At 41.3% G+C, this 20556-nt stretch overlaps 1 protein-coding gene across 1 annotated transcript in view; it reads left to right on the top strand.

The window, feature by feature from the left end:
- The first annotated feature begins 919 nt into the window (after positions 1-919).
- LOC107113619 (cytochrome b-245 heavy chain) overlaps positions 920-20556 on the top strand; it is a 37953-nt gene continuing 18316 nt past the window's right edge. Inside the window, exons 1-6 of the mRNA XM_015414964.1 lie at positions 920-980; positions 6384-6479; positions 9948-10058; positions 16634-16718; positions 17666-17811; positions 19383-19573. Of these exons, the coding sequence (XP_015270450.1) occupies positions 936-980; positions 6384-6479; positions 9948-10058; positions 16634-16718; positions 17666-17811; positions 19383-19573 (674 nt within the window). The 5' untranslated portion in view covers positions 920-935. The remainder of the gene's footprint in view (positions 981-6383; positions 6480-9947; positions 10059-16633; positions 16719-17665; positions 17812-19382; positions 19574-20556) is intronic.

Below are 20556 nucleotides of genomic sequence, written 5' to 3' on the forward strand. Positions count from 1 at the left end.
AGGAATGGGTCTTCCACGTGACAGGTTTCCTCACAGTTTCCCTGCCCCAATCCCCTGGAAGTGGCCACACCCCCTCACCTGGACCACTATGGTTTTTTGCATTTTATTTTTAATTAGCACTCCTAAATAAAACTGTCTCCTGAAGACCGAATGTGAGGGGGCCAAGAATACCTCCTCGGGAGAAGTTGTCCCATAATCCTGGGGCTGCCACTGATAAAACCCCCTCTTGTGTGCCCACCAGATGACCTTCTTTGATTGGTCCGGACAGTCAGAAGGGCCTCTTCCTGTGATCTTAATCCCAGGGCAGGAACATATGGGATAAAATGCTCCTTCAGATACCCTTTGTATGTGATTGACCCCTTGTGAATTCACATAAATGGATACAAGGTTCCATGATGAGTAAACTCCTGGCTAGTTTGCTCTGTGTGAAAGTATAAATGGGCAAAATGGTACCAAAACATGCTGGAAAGAAGAGTATAGAAAAGAAGAGTACATTCAGGTAGGAGATTCACCTCTGCACCAAATCTACATGTAACATGAGAAGAATCCGTGTAAGAATTAGGCATAGTGAATTAGGAGTTCTTTCTTTGTGCATAAACTGAAGTGCAATAAGAGAGGGACATGTCTAGGGAAGGACGATATCTGCCATCTTGCAATTGTTCTGAAGCTTTAGGAAAGAAAACACCTTGACAGTAGGGTGTTTCAGGAGGATGGCATGTACCAGTGTTGCCCAGTTTATCTTATTGAGGGTTGAAGGTTTAAGAATGAAATACAAATGTTTGCCATCTGAGTAGTTAATCAGTTCTATGCAGAATGAAATAGGGAACCAGGTTGTTGCAAGTTTGTAAGTTTCACTTCCTTCAGAGGAAGAAAGTTTATAGGTTCTTACCTCAGAAAGAACACTGCCAGTCTAGCCTCCTCTTATAAGAGACGTCATGGGCAACTGGGTCGAAAATGAGGGACTTTCCATATTTGTAATTGTGAGTACAATTAACACATTTTAAGAACAGTTTTTTTCAAGGGTTGTTGTAGATTTTATTTAAAATCTCTCCAAATCCATAAGGATTTTGTTCTTGCTTTAACAAATACTTAATGTTTACATTAAATACCTTGGGTTTTTTCTGGGTTTTGGCTTAAAAATGTTCCATTAGCTACACATGTTTTACTGTGGAATAACTAGTTTGCATACTATTGTGGTTATTTGGTTATATTATATTAGAAAAATAAGCTTTCTTAGGTGTTTCTAAAGAAAAGCTGGGGAAAGTATCTTCCAATAATTATTTTGATCTTGTCATAGATTGTGACAGTTACAACATGCTGATGGTCTTGGCCGATTTTAACCCACTTTGATACTGGGGCAGCAATGTAGATGTGAAAAACTGAACAGCACCGCCATTTTATCAAGGAATTCTGAGTTGATTTCATAGGAATATCAAATTTCTGAGAGTGCCCTTTCATGTAGCCCGTTTCTGCTTGTAGATCATTCCCACTGCATCAGGGTGAATATGATTAACCCAACAGATGTTTATATTCCTTTCTTTCACTGAAAGAGGATTCTTTCAAAGGGCATAAGAGGTTTTCAGGAAGACTAGTATAAGTTTTTGTTTTCAAATATCTTAATATTTAAAACTTTATACTGTAGTTTTTGGACTCCTTAGATTACATTTTTGCTGTCCCAACAATGCAGATATTGCACAACATTCAACCCCCTCCCCAGAAGCAGGAAAGAATGGAAGTAACCTACATTTCTTTTTTGTTTTAATTGATTAATACAATTATATTCAAAAAACATAATAAAATCTAAGACAGGCAAAGTTAGGTCTATTGCTATTCGAGGTATAGATATTTCCATGACAGCTGAAGAATCAGTAACTTACATTTCTGATCAGTGCTTCCTCTTTTGGGGGCTCGAAGTAGAAGATGGGAGGTGCCATTTTTGAAAACTTTCTTGCCAGTACTCCATATCAACACGTTTACTGTGGAAGTTTACTGTCATCCCCTTAGAAGTAAATCCTGCTTTGTTCAATGGGACTTACTTCAATGTAAAGGTGCAGTAGATTGTATCCTTAATAAAATAACTGAAACAAACCATGGCTTTGTTTTTAATTGCACTTTAATCTCCTGCCATTTTTACACAGGAACGGAATATGTGTAATAGAAAACAGATATACAGAAAGTTAATTCTGTCTGCAATATGTGCATAAAAAACTGTAGCCCAGTGCTGATTATTATCTGAAATAATGGACTGTCTATGTCAGCAATGTATGTTTCTTGGATTTAGGCACATTTAGTCCTGCTGGATACAAAAACCATGAACCAATTTATAGTTGTCACAACACCTATAATTGCCCCTACCTGCTGCCAGCAATGATGTGGAAAAGATAACATTTACATAGATAGTGGGTGAGTTAAGACTGCCAGTTTGAAGCGCAAGGGAGTCATGGCAAAAAAGACCCGGAACAACTTGTTCCGGGTATTCCCGGTCACACTGCACCGACTGATGCGGGAGCATACCGGGGAGGAGGCGCAAGGGAGCATTCGCACTGTTGGCCCGCCCCTGGCAGAGGCGCGGCTGTATCACACTTCCAGGAAGCGGGATAAACGCGCTCTCCAGGGTTTGCTACTACTTTCACCTGGTATTTTTTAAACTCGGGAGGGAAGCATTACAAGACGGGTTGAGTACGGCTGGGGAAAGCCAGACAGCTGTGCCTGTGTGAACCGGCCCTTTAATCCGTTTGTGAAATGTTTCTAGCACATGCCTATATCGGGGCAAACTGCCAGTCTGAACTCAGACAGTATATAACACTGTGTTCTGTGATTATACACATTAAATTTAGGAATGGAGGACTTGCCACAGAAATATATTCTGCCATGGAGGCCATAATCCCAGTTGTCTGAAGCTACTAGTTACTTGTTTATAATTTGCTTAAACTTGCTGTGTGTGTGCCATCAAGTTGCAGCGGGTGTATGGCGACCCGAGCAAGGGGCTTTCAACTAGGCACATGAGAAGCAGAGGTGTTGTGTCACTGTCTTCCTCTGCAGAGTCTTCCTTGGAGGTTTCCCTTCCAAATACCAACCCTGCTTAGCTTCTGAGATCTGATGAGACTGGGCTATACCATGCTGCCTTCCCTCCCTTAAACTTGAGTAGTCTGTTGGTCTCATTCCATCTTTCCTTCCTTTTTTGTTTATGTTTGGGTAGTCCTGAACAAATAATAGCAAATCCAATTATTTCAGCCTTACAGTGTCTCCCAGGCCAGCCAAAAAATGTGGCTGCCCTATATGCAATAACCACACACAATAATTTTGCTGTTCATAAGTACTAAGCTTTGCATAGGAAGAAAAAGCTCAAGCTCAAGAAAATACTTCAGCAGTATAAAACTATCTCTCTATATAATAATTCTCTGTTGGTGGTGGCACGCTGCTGAACATTCCACACCGCGCTGACAGCCTTTGGCTCTGTGATCTGTCACTCAGAAGCTGTCCCTATCCACTGGCTGCATTGACTGAGTCTCGCCTCCAACATTCTAAACAGTTTGCGGTTCCTCTCCCCCCCATAGCCAGTCAGAACACAGAGGTTATTTGCATATGTGGCCTGATTGACCTTTGCCTCAGAGCACAGAGGTCATTAGAAGCCTTTGCCTCTAACATTCTAAGCAGTTTGCTGTTGCTGTTCTGAGGTAAACTGTGTTCTGAAGTACTCTTAGTGCCTGTTGGGAGAAACCATTGTTGCCAATCTCCAGGTGAGGGCTGAAGATCACTCAGAATTACAACTGGTTTCCAGATGGCAGAGATCAGTTCCCCTGGAGAAAATGGTGGACTCTGTGTCCTTATATCCTGCTAAGATGGCCCCTGTATGACAGCCAATGTGATGTAGCAGTCAGGGCTTCAGAGCACAGTAGAGGCTGCAGGTGGGGTGTGTGTGGAAAGCTGAAGAATGAATGGGAAATAAAGGTAGGTTGATTATTGGCTGGGAAGGAGATATGGTTGCCAACTCCAGGTGGAAAATTACTGGAGATTTGAGGGATGGAGCCGGGAGATGGTGAGGTTTCAGGAGGGGTGGGACCTCAGACAGGTACAATGCCATAGACTCCACCCTCCAAACCAGCCATTCCGTCATGGGGAACGATTGTTGCCAATCTCCAGGTGAGGGCTGGAGATCACTCAAAATTACAACTGTTCTGACTTCTGGTTTAAGCTTTTCGCCACTGGGACGCATCCCGTCTCGCTCTGATGGAGATGCTTCAAGACCTGGCTGATGGGAGGGGTCCAAGTTCGTCCCAGACCTCCCCAGGGTCTCTGTAGGAGACCCCCAGCCTAGGACGCTGAGGAGAGCCTCTTCCAAGGCAACGGCCAAGGAATTGAGGCTCACCTTCTTCCCCAAAAGGCACCCAGAGACGACTGCCGGAGCAAGCGATCACGATCAAACTTTTAAAAATGCTTCCAAAAGAACTCCAAGGCTCTAAACTGTGAGTTAAGCAAAGCTCAGGTGAAAAAAGTGAACTGAATCTTGGTAGTAATTGGAAGCACCTAAGTTTGAAGCAGTGGGGGAGAGGAATTCAAGCACCCCCCCTCTTTTGAGTAAACTTTAAAAACAGTTTTAAATTGGAAATAAAAAGACTTTGAGCTAAAATAAATGCATAAGAAGTTAAGTGAATGCAAAAACTGCTAAAGTATACAAAGCAGGACTAAATCGTATAACTTTTGTCTTGTTTTGGAAAACTTACTTCTTGTTGATATTATGGCTGGGAGAGGATGGAGGGGGCCGGAGAAAAAACTGGTGACCGATAATAACATACCAGTGACTCCCTCCCAGAACCAGGAAGTAACTATAGACTTCTCTTCACTGTTAGCAAATGTACTGTGCCCCCTAATGGATCAGATGACAAACCTCAACACTAAGCTGGACAATGTCCAAAAACAACTGAATCAAATGGATAAAAGAACCTCAGCAACTGATAAAACATTGAAAAAGATGGAAAAACAGACTGAGAGCATTAACAAAGGAGTGAATGAAGCAGAGAAGGGAAGATCCTCTGATGAAACGCAACTAATACAGCTCCAGCTGGAAAGATCCATGTATGTTCTACGTTTCCATGGGATCCCCGAAGAGAAGAATGAGGATTTAAAAGAACTTTTGGCAGTTGCCTTGGCTCCATTGATGGATTATAAACAAGAAGATTTGATAAAAGAGATGGATGTGGCTTATAGGACTTATCTGGACTTTATAAAGAAAAACAAACTCCCAGGGGGAACCTATCTAAAATTCATGAAATGATCTACCAGAAAACTGGTGCTAAAGTCAACAATGGGAAAATCCTTAAAAATCAAGAATGAAGACGTAAAATTTTTGAAAGAGATCCCTTTTGAAGTTAGAAAATGGAGGAAACTCTACAGGATGCTTACTCTCACTCTGCAAAAAAAAAAAGGAATACCATACAGATGGCTATTCCCGGAAGGGCTGAGCTTCAACTACCAGGACAAAAAAATATAAAATTGACTCTGTTCCAAAAGCGGAAAAAATTATGGATCAAATGTTCAATACAAAAAAGAAGCAGAAGAAAAAGAATTTAAAACCGGATGGGGAGGAAGAATAATAATAATCCTACTCACAGGATTCAAGAAGCCAAAATTCCACGTCATCAAAATCATCTGAATCGTAGAAAGGAGAGGCTGCCCCCAAACTCCAGAAAATGAAGAAATGCAAGAAGAAAAGACTCTAGAACTAAGACAATAGCACTAAAGGCAGTAATTGTGTTAAGCTATTAAATGTGTACTATCATAATTGAACCAAATCTTGATATAACGCACAATATTAGGTTAAAATGCATTATTTTTTCAACTATTCAGATCGTGACATGTATTAGACTTCTCCCTTCCCCCAAATCCAGTAGATGAAATAGATTACAATGGTAGTATTCCTTCCCCTATCAAGTAGATATATGTATTATATCTCCTTTACCCATCACCCATAGTAATAGTGTTAGGGTATTAGTATCCCTTTCCCCATCCCATAATTGTAGTGTGTAGAAAATGCAAAAAAATAAAAAATTCCCCTTTGGGGGCCAAAATTTTTTTACAACTGTTCTTCAGGTAGCAGAGATCAGTTCCTCTGGAGAAAATGGGGGACGTGGTGTCATACCCTGCTGAGGTCACCACAGCAAATTGACACTGACTGCCCAAGGCCGGAGCACTCTCCCAGAGTCTCTTTCTAGACCTCGTTGTATTTATTTCCACAACGGGTCTTATTCCTAGTACTTCTGTATTTCTCACATCTATATTTTATCACAGGCCACCACAAAACAGAAGAATTTTTTCTGTCCATATGGTTAAGGTTTAAACAGAGGCTAAAAATAATTTCAGGCTGTATATTTTTCCCCCTTTAGTTCGTGTGGCTGGCTTTAAATGTCTTCCTCTTCACATGGTACTACTTCGTGTATGATCTTGGTGAGAAATTCTACTATACAAGAGAGCTCCTTGGGGTAAGCACTAGATGCGTATTTGCTGTATAATGTACAAAGTCAATATTAGTTGTTGTAGATTTTCCAGGCTGTATGGCCGTAGTCTTGGCATTGTAGAACCTGACGTTTCACCAGCAGCTGTGACTGGCATCCTCAGAGGTATAACTCACAAAGATGGAGTACTCTCTGTGTCAAGGTGAGAAGAAAAATAGTAGGCAGGTAATTTATATCTACTCATGAAGGTGGGGTAGGACAAGACACTGGTATTCCAAGGTATTCCAAGACACTGAAAGGCTGGACAACACAGCCAATTACCATGTCAGATTACACAGGGAAGCCATTGAAATTCATAAACATAAACACAATTTCAACAGGAAAGAAGAGAGTTTAAAAATATAGGGCATGGTTTCCTGTCTTGAAAAACACAAAATGCTCTACAGATAAGATTAGAATTTCAACAGCCAATCCATATGCAAAAGAATCTCCTCAGGAAAGCTCCTCCATTAGCATGTCACAGCCTGGGGAACTCCTACAAGATAATGATTCAGCCCTACCCCACCTTCCTGAGTAGATATAAATTACCTTCCTACCATTTTCCTTCTCACCTTGGCACAGAGAGTACTCCATCTTTCTTTGTTATACCTCTGAGGATGCCAGTCACAGCTGCTGGCAAAACGTCAGGTCCTACAATGCCGAGACCATGGCCATACAGCCTGAAAAATCTACAACTAATGAACTCCGGCCATGAAAGCCTTCGACAACATATAGAGTCAATATTAACTCAAACTCCCATCTTAACATACTTATTTGGAAACAAGTCCCATTCACTTACATTTAATCCAGTTGTGCTTAAATTTGTAACTCAAGGTGTTCTACTTTGTTTTCAGTTCCTGTTGTCCAGAACCATCACTGGTTTTAAGTGTTAAGTAGACCAAGGCTCCCCAATGTGGTTGAGCCTATGGGCACTCTGGGAATTTTGTGAACAATGAGTGGGTGTCAACTCAAAATGGCTGCCATGGGGAGGGGATGCAGCCAGCCACAAAAAGGCTTGAGTCAATCATAAAATATTAGGCAGTAGCAAGCTAACCGTTGTCCTATGATGGAGGCATCCATTTCTGAATGGTTCCTCCTAAACATACAGAAGTGATACTTCCTGGGCTGTTCTGAAATACCTCCTGGTCCAATATGGTGGAGGAAAACCGTGTTTGGCTCTTTGCTTTGGGAAAAAGATGCTTTGGGGACCAGGAAATGGGCACCAAGAAGCAAACTGGTGGGCAAAATGGTACCCACGAGTGCCATCTTGGGGATCAGTGGTTTAGAGCATTGATAAGTCATTTTTTTCCCTGGAACATAGCAGTTATAGAGAGCAAGACTACAAAACTGAGTACATGCAAAATTACCTGCTGCCTTCTCTGAATCCAAAATCACAATACTCATGTTTCAGCTTATGATACTAAAAGGAATTACCAGTCCCCACTACTCAAACCATAATTGACAAGAAAATTAGGGTATATCTATAAACTCTACATATATGTAACTTCCAGAAATATAGTCCATGCTCAGTAGATATAATCTGTCATAAGAGAGCAGCCCCTGCTTCACAAGGAGTGATTTTGCTAAATGTTGTTAGCTGGTTTCCCCAGATGGACTGTTATAAAATAGAGAAGCCCAGGATGACCTCCTCTGCTTGCTTTTAAGCAATTCCAGAAGTCCCTTAGTTGGTTCCGTTTCCCTTTTTCTTTTCCTGCTTCTTGTCAGAAGCAGCTCTTGCATCAGCTGCTTTAACAGCTTCTAATTAATAATATGGTCGTGACTTCAGAAGGTTCACAAGGCCAAGTCATGGGACCTTTATGCAGAGCATCTCTCAAATCTCCCTACTTCCTCCTAGCAAGATGTTACAGGGGGAAATGGAACACAAGAAGCCTGTGTGTGTGTGTGGGGGGGGGGGATACCTTGAACACACTCTGAGGCCGAAATGTAATCCTTGCCAGCATGTGCAGGAAGCCCAGTCAGCCACCAATGATGGAATAGATTAAGAAGTGAGAAAGAATGGATGGAGGCAAGTAATTGTGCACAGGCATTTGCAAATCATCCTCATAGAGGTTTCCTCTGTGACACTGGAACTCTCTCCTCCCCAAAATCTTGAAGACTCTAAGATCCCATGGGGGCACCCCTAAAGTGTGTCAGCCTTCCACAGCCTACTTGGTGGTGGTGGGGAGAATAGGCCAGGTTCCTCGACCCACCCCTCCCACTGTACAAAGCAGGGGAAAACGAGAGACATTGTGATACCAAGCGCGAGAGTAGAAAGAAGTGCCCACTCCCCCATACTGCACGGTGTCTTTGGGCTTGGGGGAGGCTCCTGCTGGTGGAGGAGGGCTTTTCAAACTCTGGGTGCCATCATGGAAAGAGACTTTCCCTGCTGCCCACCGGAAGCCACTGAATCACTGAAAATTGTAATGATTTACTAGGCAGGCAGAATGGCACCAATGGAATTTTGTATTTAATTGATTTTATGGTATTTTATTTACTTTTATTGTATTCTTATTGTTTTCTAACTATATTTTTGTTATGCTATTAGCTTGTTATTGATTTTATTGTACTATGTTGTATTGTAAAAAGTGCCTTGGGAACTTTTTGTTGAAAGGTGGTATATAAATAAACTAAAGCAGACCAAACTAAAATAAATAGATCCTAAATTCTAGTGGTAGCCGTGTTGGTCTGAAGCAATGGAACGAAGTTTGAGTCCAGTAGCACCTTTAAGACCAACAAAGTTTATTTCTGGGTAGAAGCTTTCGTGTGCATGCACACTTCTTATTCTCCTTCTTCAGGGCCACTTTATTTAATGGGGAAAAGAGAAGTTGTCCAGAGCCACATTATGACTTTTGTGGGCACTTTCGCCTCCGTGGGCCCCTCCCACCATAAGAATATCGATATTAAAAGTTATATTTGATATAACTTTAAATACTTCAACATTTTTTCCTTCTGATTTTAAAAGAAATCAAAGCATTTTCATGGGCCCCAGGCACTGTGCCTACTGTGCCTAATGGATATGTCAGCCCTGCTCTCTTCTGTCACAGGCTACGCACAAGAAACAGGGAGACTGTGTGTGCAGATGGAAGAGGACTGAGCATGCAGTCCTGTGCAAGGTCCTACATGTATATATGCATAAAACTCTACACATGTAGGTGCCATTCTTGTGACTGGGAATGCTGTGCAGGCAGGGGCGGGGCCAGAGTGCTCTGTTGTGAGCAGGGCCAGCGTGCGCAGTCCTATCCCTCTTTCACATACACTGACTCATCTGTAAATATGGAGGGGCACTTTTTAATACTTTACCCATGCCCGTTAGCACCTCAACACAGCTGTGCCCTTCATACACCAGCATACATCGCTAATAGCCCAGCACAGATCCATTATTTTCCTATGTTTGTTCTGAGTCATTCTATAGATGCACAGTTTGGTTACCTGTGATCCTCTTGTCTTGTATTTTAGCCTTTCCTGGCACTGGCTCGGGCACCTGCAGCATGTCTGAATTTCAACTGTATGCTGATTCTGCTTCCAGTCTGTCGAAACCTGCTTTCCTTCCTCAGAGGATCCAGTGCAGTAAGAGAAAAAAATGCTTCCTGTTGTGTGTGAGAGATAACAATAATTCTATGCAGTCTGTGCTTGACTTCAGTTCCTTTAAGCTAGTATGCAGCCATATTCCAACTATACTGTATTCGTTTGGTACATGGTCCCATTGCGATTAATTAATTTAATTAATTTTCCATCATTTATACCCCACCCACTGGGGAGGGGACCCAAAACAGCTTATATCTTTTCCCTCTCATCCATTTTATCCTCACAATAGCCCTTGAAGTAGACCAAAATTTGGGTCTAGTAGCAATTTAGAGACCAGCAAAATTTTCAGGGTATAAGCTTTTGAGAGTTAAAGCTCCCTTTGTCAAATCTTGCTCTTCTACTGTAGACGAACATGGCTACACTTCTGAAACCATCCCCATGAGGTAGTTTAGGCTGAGAGTGTGTGACTGGCCCAAGATCACCCAGCAAGCTTCCATGGCAGAAAGGGGTTTTGAACTCAGGTGCCCAATATCATAGCCTGATGCTCTAACCACACCACCACACTGAAACTATGTTCTCAATAGTTAGTGTGAAACATGAATATAGCATCTAAAGCAGATTAATTTTTGTTGTTGTCATTCTGTTCTCACAAAATACAGAGGCAAAAGTTGTTAGTGATTTGTCAAGAAAAATTCCAGGCATTGGACATTACCATCTTTGCTTAAATGTATAGGCCATTTCCCACATTATACAGAGGAAAGTGGGGTTTGCCCCCAATATATACTTAGAAGGGAGTTGCAGCCCGTCAGGGTTCCTTGGGTACCTGTATGATGCATATGTTCATTGCATGCATATTACATTTTTAGGCAAACTCTTAATATAATTTATACATTAAAAAGATGTGAAATGCCCCCATGAAGAGATTGGTTTGGAACATCAAGATTCAGAGTCAGAAATGCGAGATTCAAGGCCAATAGCATATTCAGTACCAACAAGATTTCCAAGTTATGAGCTTTTAAGAATCAAAGCTCCCTTCATCAAATAAGTCCTCCATGGCAAGAGAAACTCCATGACTAGCAGTTATTTGTAGCACTGGCACCAGAGTGATTTGTGCTGGAGGTGGTCGCTTCAGTCTTAGTCTCCTTTCTTAATATTATTTTTAAAATTCTAAATTGGATGAGAAATCCCCTCTAGATCACTTGAGGGGGGAACAGTATGTGATCACGTTAGAGATTCAGTCATAATATATAATATGTTGCAGGCAAGCTTTTAATTCCTTTATTTCCAGCATTTGGCTTTACAAGGTTTCTTTTTTTAAATTAAAATCTAAATATAGTTTGTATGAACAGTCTCAGTTGTTGCCTAAGCAAGCTAAATAAACCAGTTTCAAGAGCTTGTAATTATGCTTTACTTGTGCCATCAAAGTTGCAAATCAGAGGTTTCACCTGAAATGTATAAATATCTTCCAATAAAATTAAAATTAAAGAAATGATAGCAAGAATTTGTCCTCTACATACCTAAATGATATTTCTTGAAACACCAGGTTGAATTTGCCTTGTTGGGATCTATCTCCTCATTCATAGAGATTAAAATAATTTATCTCAGAATTCAGTTTTAAATACAAGAGAAACGGCTAAACAGGAGAATTACTTCCACTTCAGTCATTTAATCTGTTTCAGTATCTGCTTGGGCTCATGTGTCAGTTGCAGGAAGAGGGTAGAGTGCGCCATTTCTGTCAGTTAACCCCAACTGAACTACAAGAGTCTTGTCTACAGTGGGGGTCCCCAATCTTTATGAGACTGCAGGCACCTTTGGAATTTTGAGAAGGGGTGGTCGGCTGCACCATTCAGAACTGGCTGCTGCAGGAGGCAGAGCCAAACACAGAATGGTTGCTGTAGAAGGTGGAGCCAAACACAGCACCTCCCTCCTTGCTTTGCAAGAGAATCACATAAGGAAAACGAAAAGGAAGGAAGGAAAGTGCAATGGGGTAGGGAGAAAGAGATTGGGAATTTAAAAGAACCAATAGAAAGTCTCAGCATGGAATAGACCACACACTGACTAAGGAAAGCCCAAGCGCTTACTAGTCCTCCTGATTCTCCAGTGGATGCAACTGATATTTATTTATTGAAACAGTCTTTCCTTGTGGTTCAAAATGGCTTACAACAACAGTTAAAAACCATGTTAATTGCTCTGATAAATGTTGGAAATGTAAAAATAAGACTGGTTCTTTTTATCACATGTGGTGGTTATGTGATGTTACAAAGAGGTACTGGAGATGGATTCATGAGATAATGGAAAAAATAACAAGAACTAATATCCCGTTTACTCCAGAGATACTGTTATTGAATATATTTCTGAAAGACTTTGATAAAGCAGATAGGTATTTGATAGTTCATATGTCGACAGCTGCAAGGATAGTATATGCCAAATATTGGAAAATAATGGAAATACCAACGAAACAAGAGTACGTGAACAAGCTATTTGACACGGCGGAAAATGACAAACTGACACTTGAGATGAGAGCCGGTACAGAATGGACTTTTCTAAAAACTTGGAAGAGCTTCTACGATTGGTATAATGTAAATGTAACTGATAGATAAATATAGTAATTGTAGTACTTGCAATTTCTTGCTTTCGAACTGCTAGGTTGGCGGGAGCTGGGGCCAGAGACAGAAGCTCACTCCGTTATGCAGCACTAGGGTCTCGAACTGCCAAACCTTCTGGTCTGCAGCTCATTGTCTTAACCTCTGAGCCACCACGGCCCTAACTCTGCACAGGATTGCACTATATGCAATGTTCCCTCTAATTTTTTCCCCCTACTGAATGGAGCAGTTCACATCCTGAAGAGCATATAATGGCTGTAATCTTAAAATGGGCAATGGGCAGTACAAGCCCCTGCACGGCTCCAGATTGCTGCAGAGTGGGGCTTCCTTTGTTAATGAATGGCCGCTCATGTGCACAACTTAGAGGGAACACTGACCATAAGTCATTAGAGCACATGTGGCTAGTTATAGTACATATCACACTTGAATGCAAATGCAGTTTCAAAATGGAAAGGGCTGTCTCAATTTGCGGTAAGGTGCAGCTATCAGTACCACATCCTAATTCCTACTTTGCTTGCACAGTCTTTATTTCATTGCTGTTTATGTTGAAACATCCTACTTTAAGAAATCTGCTTAAATATCCCTGTTACATTCAGCCAGGAAATCTGGTATTGTCATCCGTTCATGACTCAGTTTAACCTCTCAGAAAGGGAAGCTGTAAGGTTATTGTCATTTATACAAACTTGAAGAAAGAATCAGATAAGACGGGCCCTTTATATGAAGGGATTCCCCCCCCCCAATTACCTTGTGATACAGAAAATAATTTGAAAAAGAAACCTCTCTGTCAATCACTTGAGGATAAATGTCGCTGAAATATTTTATAGGAAGAGAACCTAACCTCTGATTCTATACTGATGGTCATAAAACAGCTAGGCAGGGGAATTAATTCCAGTATAAATATTTGTACTGTTTTTCAGCTTCTCATGGACAATGGGCCATGGATGCCAGTACAGAAAGAGGGTAAATGGCAAAACACACTTAGCAAACCTAAACTGAACCACAAGAAAAGGACAGAATGAACATAATGACCCTTCCCAATGGTACATGGCCCCAGTGGAGGACATGGCACCTTGATTGGGGGCCCCTATTCTGTGCTATCTGGCTTTATTCATTAAAAATACTTTAGGAGTGTGGTCTAAATTTTTGTCAGGAAGCCATGTGCATATGAGACACATGTCTGTGAATGAAGCCCACTTTTCAATCTGGTTCAAATTTAGTCTGGGAACACCTAAGCATAAGGATGCTGAGACTCAGGGTCCATGGTAGGGCAAAACACAGCGGATCTGCATACTGAGCACTTTGCTTGATTTGGGGAAAGACTCTGGCTCCAGCCACAGGATAGGTGTCAATTTTGAACCTGCTCTTCCTATTAAAGACAGATTTTTAAGGCATTTATACAATACAATACTTAAATAAGTGTCAGGGCTGCTTCCTCCAAACCAAAGTAATAGGAATTGAAATAGATTAAAACTGAACCTCTTCATTGCATAAAGTATGTAATGGATTTCTTCCATATATAGAATGTTGTAAGAATATACATTACATATTAAAATAATATATATTAATTTTTTTAAAAAGCTCTACTCCCATATAGATGTTACAAACAGGGGACCTGCAAGTAGTTGCAGATGCCATCTCCCCCCCCCACTATATCTTCTTTCCCTTCCCTGAAAGTTCCCATAACCTCTCCCCTCTTTCTTCTTACTTTTCTCCTTCCCACCCATAAGCCAACCTACCTTTATGTTTCTTCAGCTTTTCCTCCTTCCCTTCCCTTCCTTTTACTGACTCAGGAAAACTCTGACAGAGTTGCATGGTGCTAACGAGGCTGGGCTGAGCCAAGTTCAGGGCTATTTTGGGGCAGGAACGCACAGGAACCGAGTTCCGGCTGGCTCCTGAGTTGGCCACGCCCAGCAGGAACTCATTAGCATAATAGGCCACACCCAATAGCAGAAACTCATTAGGATTGGCTACATTAGGGGTGTGTGGCCTAACATGCAAAGGAGTTCCTGCTACAAAAAAATCCTGGGTTTTGACAACAAACAAGGTAAACAGAATAAGAAGGGAAAGGTGGGTGTGGCTGGATGACCACACTTCTGGTAACATGTGGGGTGTGGCCTAATATGCTAATGAGCAGTGCTGTCATGGGTGTGGCCTAATATGCTAATGAGTTTTGCTGTTGGGTGTGGCCTATTATGCTAATGAGTTCCTGCTGGACTTTTTCTACAAAAAGAGCCCTGGCCCAAGTTTGTGATGGGCAATCTGCAACGACTTGCACCAGCAACTTACTTAACCCTGTCCCCCCACCACCACCATGATGTTTCCTCTTTCTCTCCTACTGGCAGCTCTCCGACTTTTCCTGCTCCCTTCTCTCCTTCCCCTCCACCAGTCCACCTATCTTTTATCTGCCTCCCCATCTTCAGCTATATTTATTATTCATTTATTTCATTTATATCCCACCGGTCGCCACAAAGGAGACTCAAAGCAGTTTACATCATTCTCCTCTCCTTGATTTTATCCTTTTAGCAACTTGTGAGTTGGTTGGGCTGCTGGTGTGTAACTGGCTTAAGATCACCCAGTAAGCTTCCACAGCAGAGTGGGGATTTGAACCAGGGTCTCCCAGCTCCAAATATTAAACTCTAACCACTACACCACAGTGGCTGTTGTGGGGGAGCTGCTGTTGAACCGTAGCAAGCAGCCAGTCCAGAGTGAGTCACGCAGGTAGCATGGTAGCAAGTCACCTAGTGGTTACTGCCAGGCCTGGCCCCCATGCATCCTCCCTTAAAAGCCAAGCAGCCCTGAAAAGAGCCCTGACCCCTCCCCCACCTTTTACTGACAGAAACCAAGGAAGGAGGGCTAGCAAAACAACAGCCACTGAGGGCATACTGTTCTTAAAACTACAGGCACTGCTTCTATTATTTATGGGGGATTATCCCCCAATTTTTATTTTGTTAGATTTCAGATTTTTCTGCAAACCTGTGGTGTTTTTCAAGTTTGTGGAAAGATCTGCCTTGTCTGTTCATCTCCAGATTGTAGTATCTACAAATTTGGCCATGTTGAGAATTAGATATATTGAAGATAAATGTTATTAAAAAATTATAACTTCTAAATGGTAGTATGGATGTTCTTTCAATTTCTTTCCTTTCCTTTCTTTCTGTTTCTTTAATTTTATGTTCAATGTGTGTTCTTATAATAGTGTATTATAATAGTCAATTATATGAACATAGTCTATTTCAGACTACTATAAGTACATACACTGGACATAAAATTAAAGAAACAGAAAATCCATTGCACTGAGTAGTACTGTATGAACTTTCATTGAAACTAGAGGCCCATGTACACTGCCAGTGTAATTGGTGGTTACTGTGTGTGTGTTTTAAGAACATAAGAGAAGCCAATGTTGGATCAGGCCAATAGCCCATCTAGTCCAACACTCTGTCACACAGTGGCCAAAAATACCAGGTGCCATCAGGAGGTCCAGCAGTGGGGCCAGGACACTAGAAGCCCTCCCACTGTTGCCCCCCCCCGAGCACCAAGAATACAGTGCATCACCTGCCCCAGCCTGTGAGTTCCTATCTATACCCTGTGGCTAATAGCCACTGATGGACCTCTGCTCCATATGTTTATCCAGTTCCCTCTTGAAGCTGTCCATGCTTGTAGCCGCCACCACCTCCTGTGGCAGTGAATTCCATGTGTTAATCACTCTTTGGGTGAAGAAGTTTTGAACATCCACAGTGTTTTACCTTATATTGCTTTTTCAACATAATGGGTTCACTTACAGGAATTTTGAACAAAGTTCTTATATTGTTGTGATTTCATTTCTCTGGCATGTAATGGGCTCAGATGGGTCTTGTGTACCACATTACATGAAAACTATTATATGAATCCTTATTAACCTTTAAAGCAGCTTCAAGAAGCCTTGCGTTTTAATTGAGTGTTGTTTTCTATTGTTAAATATACATTGCATCTTTGTTACTACAACTAATCTGCTCACATTTCCTCTTCTTGAATCAATAGTGCTGCTCAGTGCGAGTCAGAAGACAGCTGGACAGGAACCTCACATTTCACAAACTGGTGGCTTGGATGATTGCCCTCCATACTAGTAGGTTTTGAAATTTACATTTTGCAGAAGTGCAAAGCTTATACGAGTATAAACAGGCTTAGTGGTAAGTTTCAGCAATGGGAAGGAAGGCAAGCATCTTGGAGAAATTTCTCAAAAACGAATTTTCTATCAGCACACAAGGGAAGGTGGAAGGGAGAGAAGGCAAGAAAACACGTGAGTGCAAGTGCTTACCTGTGAAATTAATGAAGCCTTTAAAAGGATAAAAAAGAGAAAGAAAAGTGAAGATTAGGTCTGCCATTTTGAGGGTTGCCAGGCATGAGATGTCTTTTCCCTTGAAAAACCTACGGGGTTACCATAAGTTGACTGCGACTTCACAGCAAAAAAAAAGCATGAGATGCTGCATGATTACTGTTGCATCAGCACTTCTGTGCCAATGTGACAGAGAAAAAGGGAAAGGCAAGCGGGGGGGGGGACAGGAGTGAGGAATGGAAGGATATAGGCCATGCAGATCCCCCTACCTGCTTCCACGGTGGGCTTGCCTGTTACTATCAGCATGTAGAAGCAGCTTTGTTTTCAAGTACACACAGTGCCATTGTTGACAACAGGAGTAAACAACAAGTTGCGGATGACGTAAGGAAATAGCGACAGGCCAAAGTTGGCCAAAGTATACTAAATCGTGTGGTGAAGTCACCCATGTAAACGAACGAGTCTGATTTATGTTTTGTGGAAAGTCTTAAAGTCTAAATATTCACTGTCCCTCTATCATTGTCTTCTGCCAGCAGGTGAAGGCTTTTTTGTTACACTTGAAATTCTGTTACTGACCCTCCTTCCTGTTTAACTACTGTTCACTGCCCTAGTTAGGCAAAAGGGCAGGATAAAATGTTTTAAATAAATAAAACGGGGAGTGAAACTGGAAAAAAAAAGTGTTTTGTATGTGATATATCTTCTGCAGTACATTTAAATCTGTTCTCTCCTTTCCCCCACAGCAATCCACACAATTGCACATTTATTTAATGTAGAAAACCTTGTGAATGCACGTAATGATAATAAAACAACCATTCAAACTGTACTATCTCGTTTGGAAGATACAAAAAATGAAACGTACCTAAATTTTGCCCGCAAGAAACTCCCGGTAAGCAACCATGTAACCTGGAATAATAATTAATTAATAATTGTTTCAGGCTGTGAATAGAGGTCTGATTTGGTGGTTAGATCATTCTGAAGGAAGAAACACAGAGACCTCTCCGTATTCGACATTTGGCACATTGTTTCAAATGCTGATGCATAAGTTCACACATTTAACACATAATTGTAAACAGAGAGTTAACCATTATTATTCATATTTCAGAAGGTGAAAAAGTGAGATGGGGAAAGAAGTAAAACCCAAAAAGGGCTTTCTAAAGCTTGATGCAACTTCAGCATCTTCCTCACTGCTGTGCGGATAATTGTTTCACAGCATGGATGAATGTAACAGCAGTATTCCACAGTGAGACATCCACATTTAATGAATGAATTCTAGATAACCGAGTTATTTCCAAGTCAGCAAGAGCCCATTCACACCTCGATGCTTCTGTATTATAAGCTAGGATGTGGATCAGGGAAGTTATGTATTAAAGCATTCTCTGACTCTGGAAACATACCTGTGCTGCAGAAGCAACCCCTAGTGGCATGGGAGTGATGGAGATGGCATTCACATGCCCTCATCTCATGCAACTCACTGCAGACACCATTCCCCCCCCTTTTTTGTCATGTTGGCACAGAAGCACTGACATGGCAATTGTGCTGGGCCTCTTTCCCACTTTCCAGATAAACTGAAGTGCAAAGCTGTACCATGGCACAGTTGTGAATATGGGGGGAAAGCTCACTGAAGGGCTAAAAGTGGAGGGGAGGTGATGCAGAGCTAAGAGTTTAGCCACTTCTGGTTCTCAGATAGTCTACAGGAGGAGCATCCATACAGATGATCTGCCCACAGCTGCTCTTCGCTTCCTTCCTTTGAACCAAATCAAGGGAGATTTTCCTTTGATCTGGCTCATAGATGGAAGCCTCAGGAGGTCCACAAGTTGTGCTAGGAATGTGTGTTATGTGGACGCTCCTCAAAACAATTTAAGCTTGCATAATATGACTATATGTTGACATTTTTTTGACCTGCATGACAGGATGTACTTGCACAAGAATGTCTCTAGCACTATCAATTGGTCCTATTGAACAATGCATCTGTGGCATTACAGCCACTAAAAACAGTTGAGTGGGGTCATATGAGGCTGGCATTTCGGTTTTAAACACCAAACCACTGAGTTTGGCTTACTTGGAACTCTGAGTCATTGTTTGTGAACATGATGCCCATGTGTTAATGGCATCAGTCTTGAGTCACCAGCTTAAGACAATAACATGATACTGATGGACCTTAATATCACATTACACTTTTCCTCATGAATATGGGGATGGATTCTGGTAACATCCATGGAAATTAATTTTGGATGCCACATAGCCAAAAGATTAGGCCTCTACTGGCTCCACAATGATCCCAGAAATGCTGACTTTTAGGAATATAACTTTGGTCAGCTTCTTTCCTTATGCAATCATGGCTGTCCCACCATAATGCATTTTTAATGGAACATTATTACTGTAGATTTTCAAGGAATGAGAAGCTACCCAATTTAGTTGTGGTATCTTTAAAATCACTGTATGCTTTTTCTTTCACAGAACCCTGAAGGTGGCCTCTATGTAGCATTCACAACCTTAGCAGGTCTCAGTGGCGTTATCATTACCCTGTGTCTAATATTAATAATCACATCATCTACTAAAACCATTCGAAGGTCATACTTTGAAGTATTTTGGTTCACCCACCATCTTTTTGTTATATTTTTTGCTGGTCTTGTCATACATGGTGCTGGGTAAGTATTCATACAGTGAATACAGCTCCAGGGTCCTTAATGGGAACTATGCAATAATCTCTTTATTAGGACCAACTAAAAGTCACAAAACAATGAGCTAGCTTTTGAGATTTACTGAACTCTTTCATAGGCTCAGTACTAAATAAAACCAAGGCTATGGTTTTTAGCAGACATTGCTCTTAGATGGCACAGTAAAAGCTTTGTCTACAGTAAATTATACTCTTCAAATGATAATTTAGGATGTGCAGACTAATCATGTTACTTTGTGTCCAGAGCAAAAGATGGTAGGTTGCACTAAAGCATGCTTGGTCAAGGAAGCAGTGGTCAAAGAAGCACTTTTGTCTCACTGTACTCTGCTGCCACCTAGAATAGTTCATGTGTTGTGTATGTGCTGTCAAGTTGCTTTGGGCTTATGGTAACCCTATGAGTTAATGACCTCCAAAACATCCTGCCATTAACAACCTTGCTCAGGTCTTGCAAGCTGAAGGCCATGGCTTCCGAGAATAGTTTATAGTGAGCAAGCCTGCTTGCAAAAAACACTTTGGATCACCATCTTAAGACTGTAACATATTTTGGATGAGGCTTCTATCATGTTCCCTAAGATTAACACATCTACCCACCCATTTCTTTTTGTTAACAATTCACAAGTTACAATGACTGCATGTACCAACTGTGTACAGTGTACTCTTAATTTTTCTGTATACATGTGTTGAGTAATTCTCATGTTACATTCAAAGCATCTACAGAAGAATGGGTGATATAAACCCAACACTGATCCAGGAACTGGTCTCCAGTTTCATTAGTAAAGTGAACACATGTCTGCTCTTTCTTACAAATAGATGTATGCATGTACATATGTTCACTGTATTATGTGAATGGGGTCTGTAGAGTCCAAGGAAGAGTTGTATGAAATTTGCATGTTAGATCAACACTTTGTGATTCTTTTAGCTGATCCTAATACAAGCATTATGATTTCATTCCAA

Source organism: Gekko japonicus, unplaced genomic scaffold (genome assembly GCF_001447785.1).
Source record: "Gekko japonicus isolate JY-2015 unplaced genomic scaffold, Gekko_japonicus_V1.1 scaffold4118, whole genome shotgun sequence".
In the NCBI taxonomy this organism is placed as follows: Eukaryota; Metazoa; Chordata; class Lepidosauria; order Squamata; family Gekkonidae; genus Gekko; species Gekko japonicus.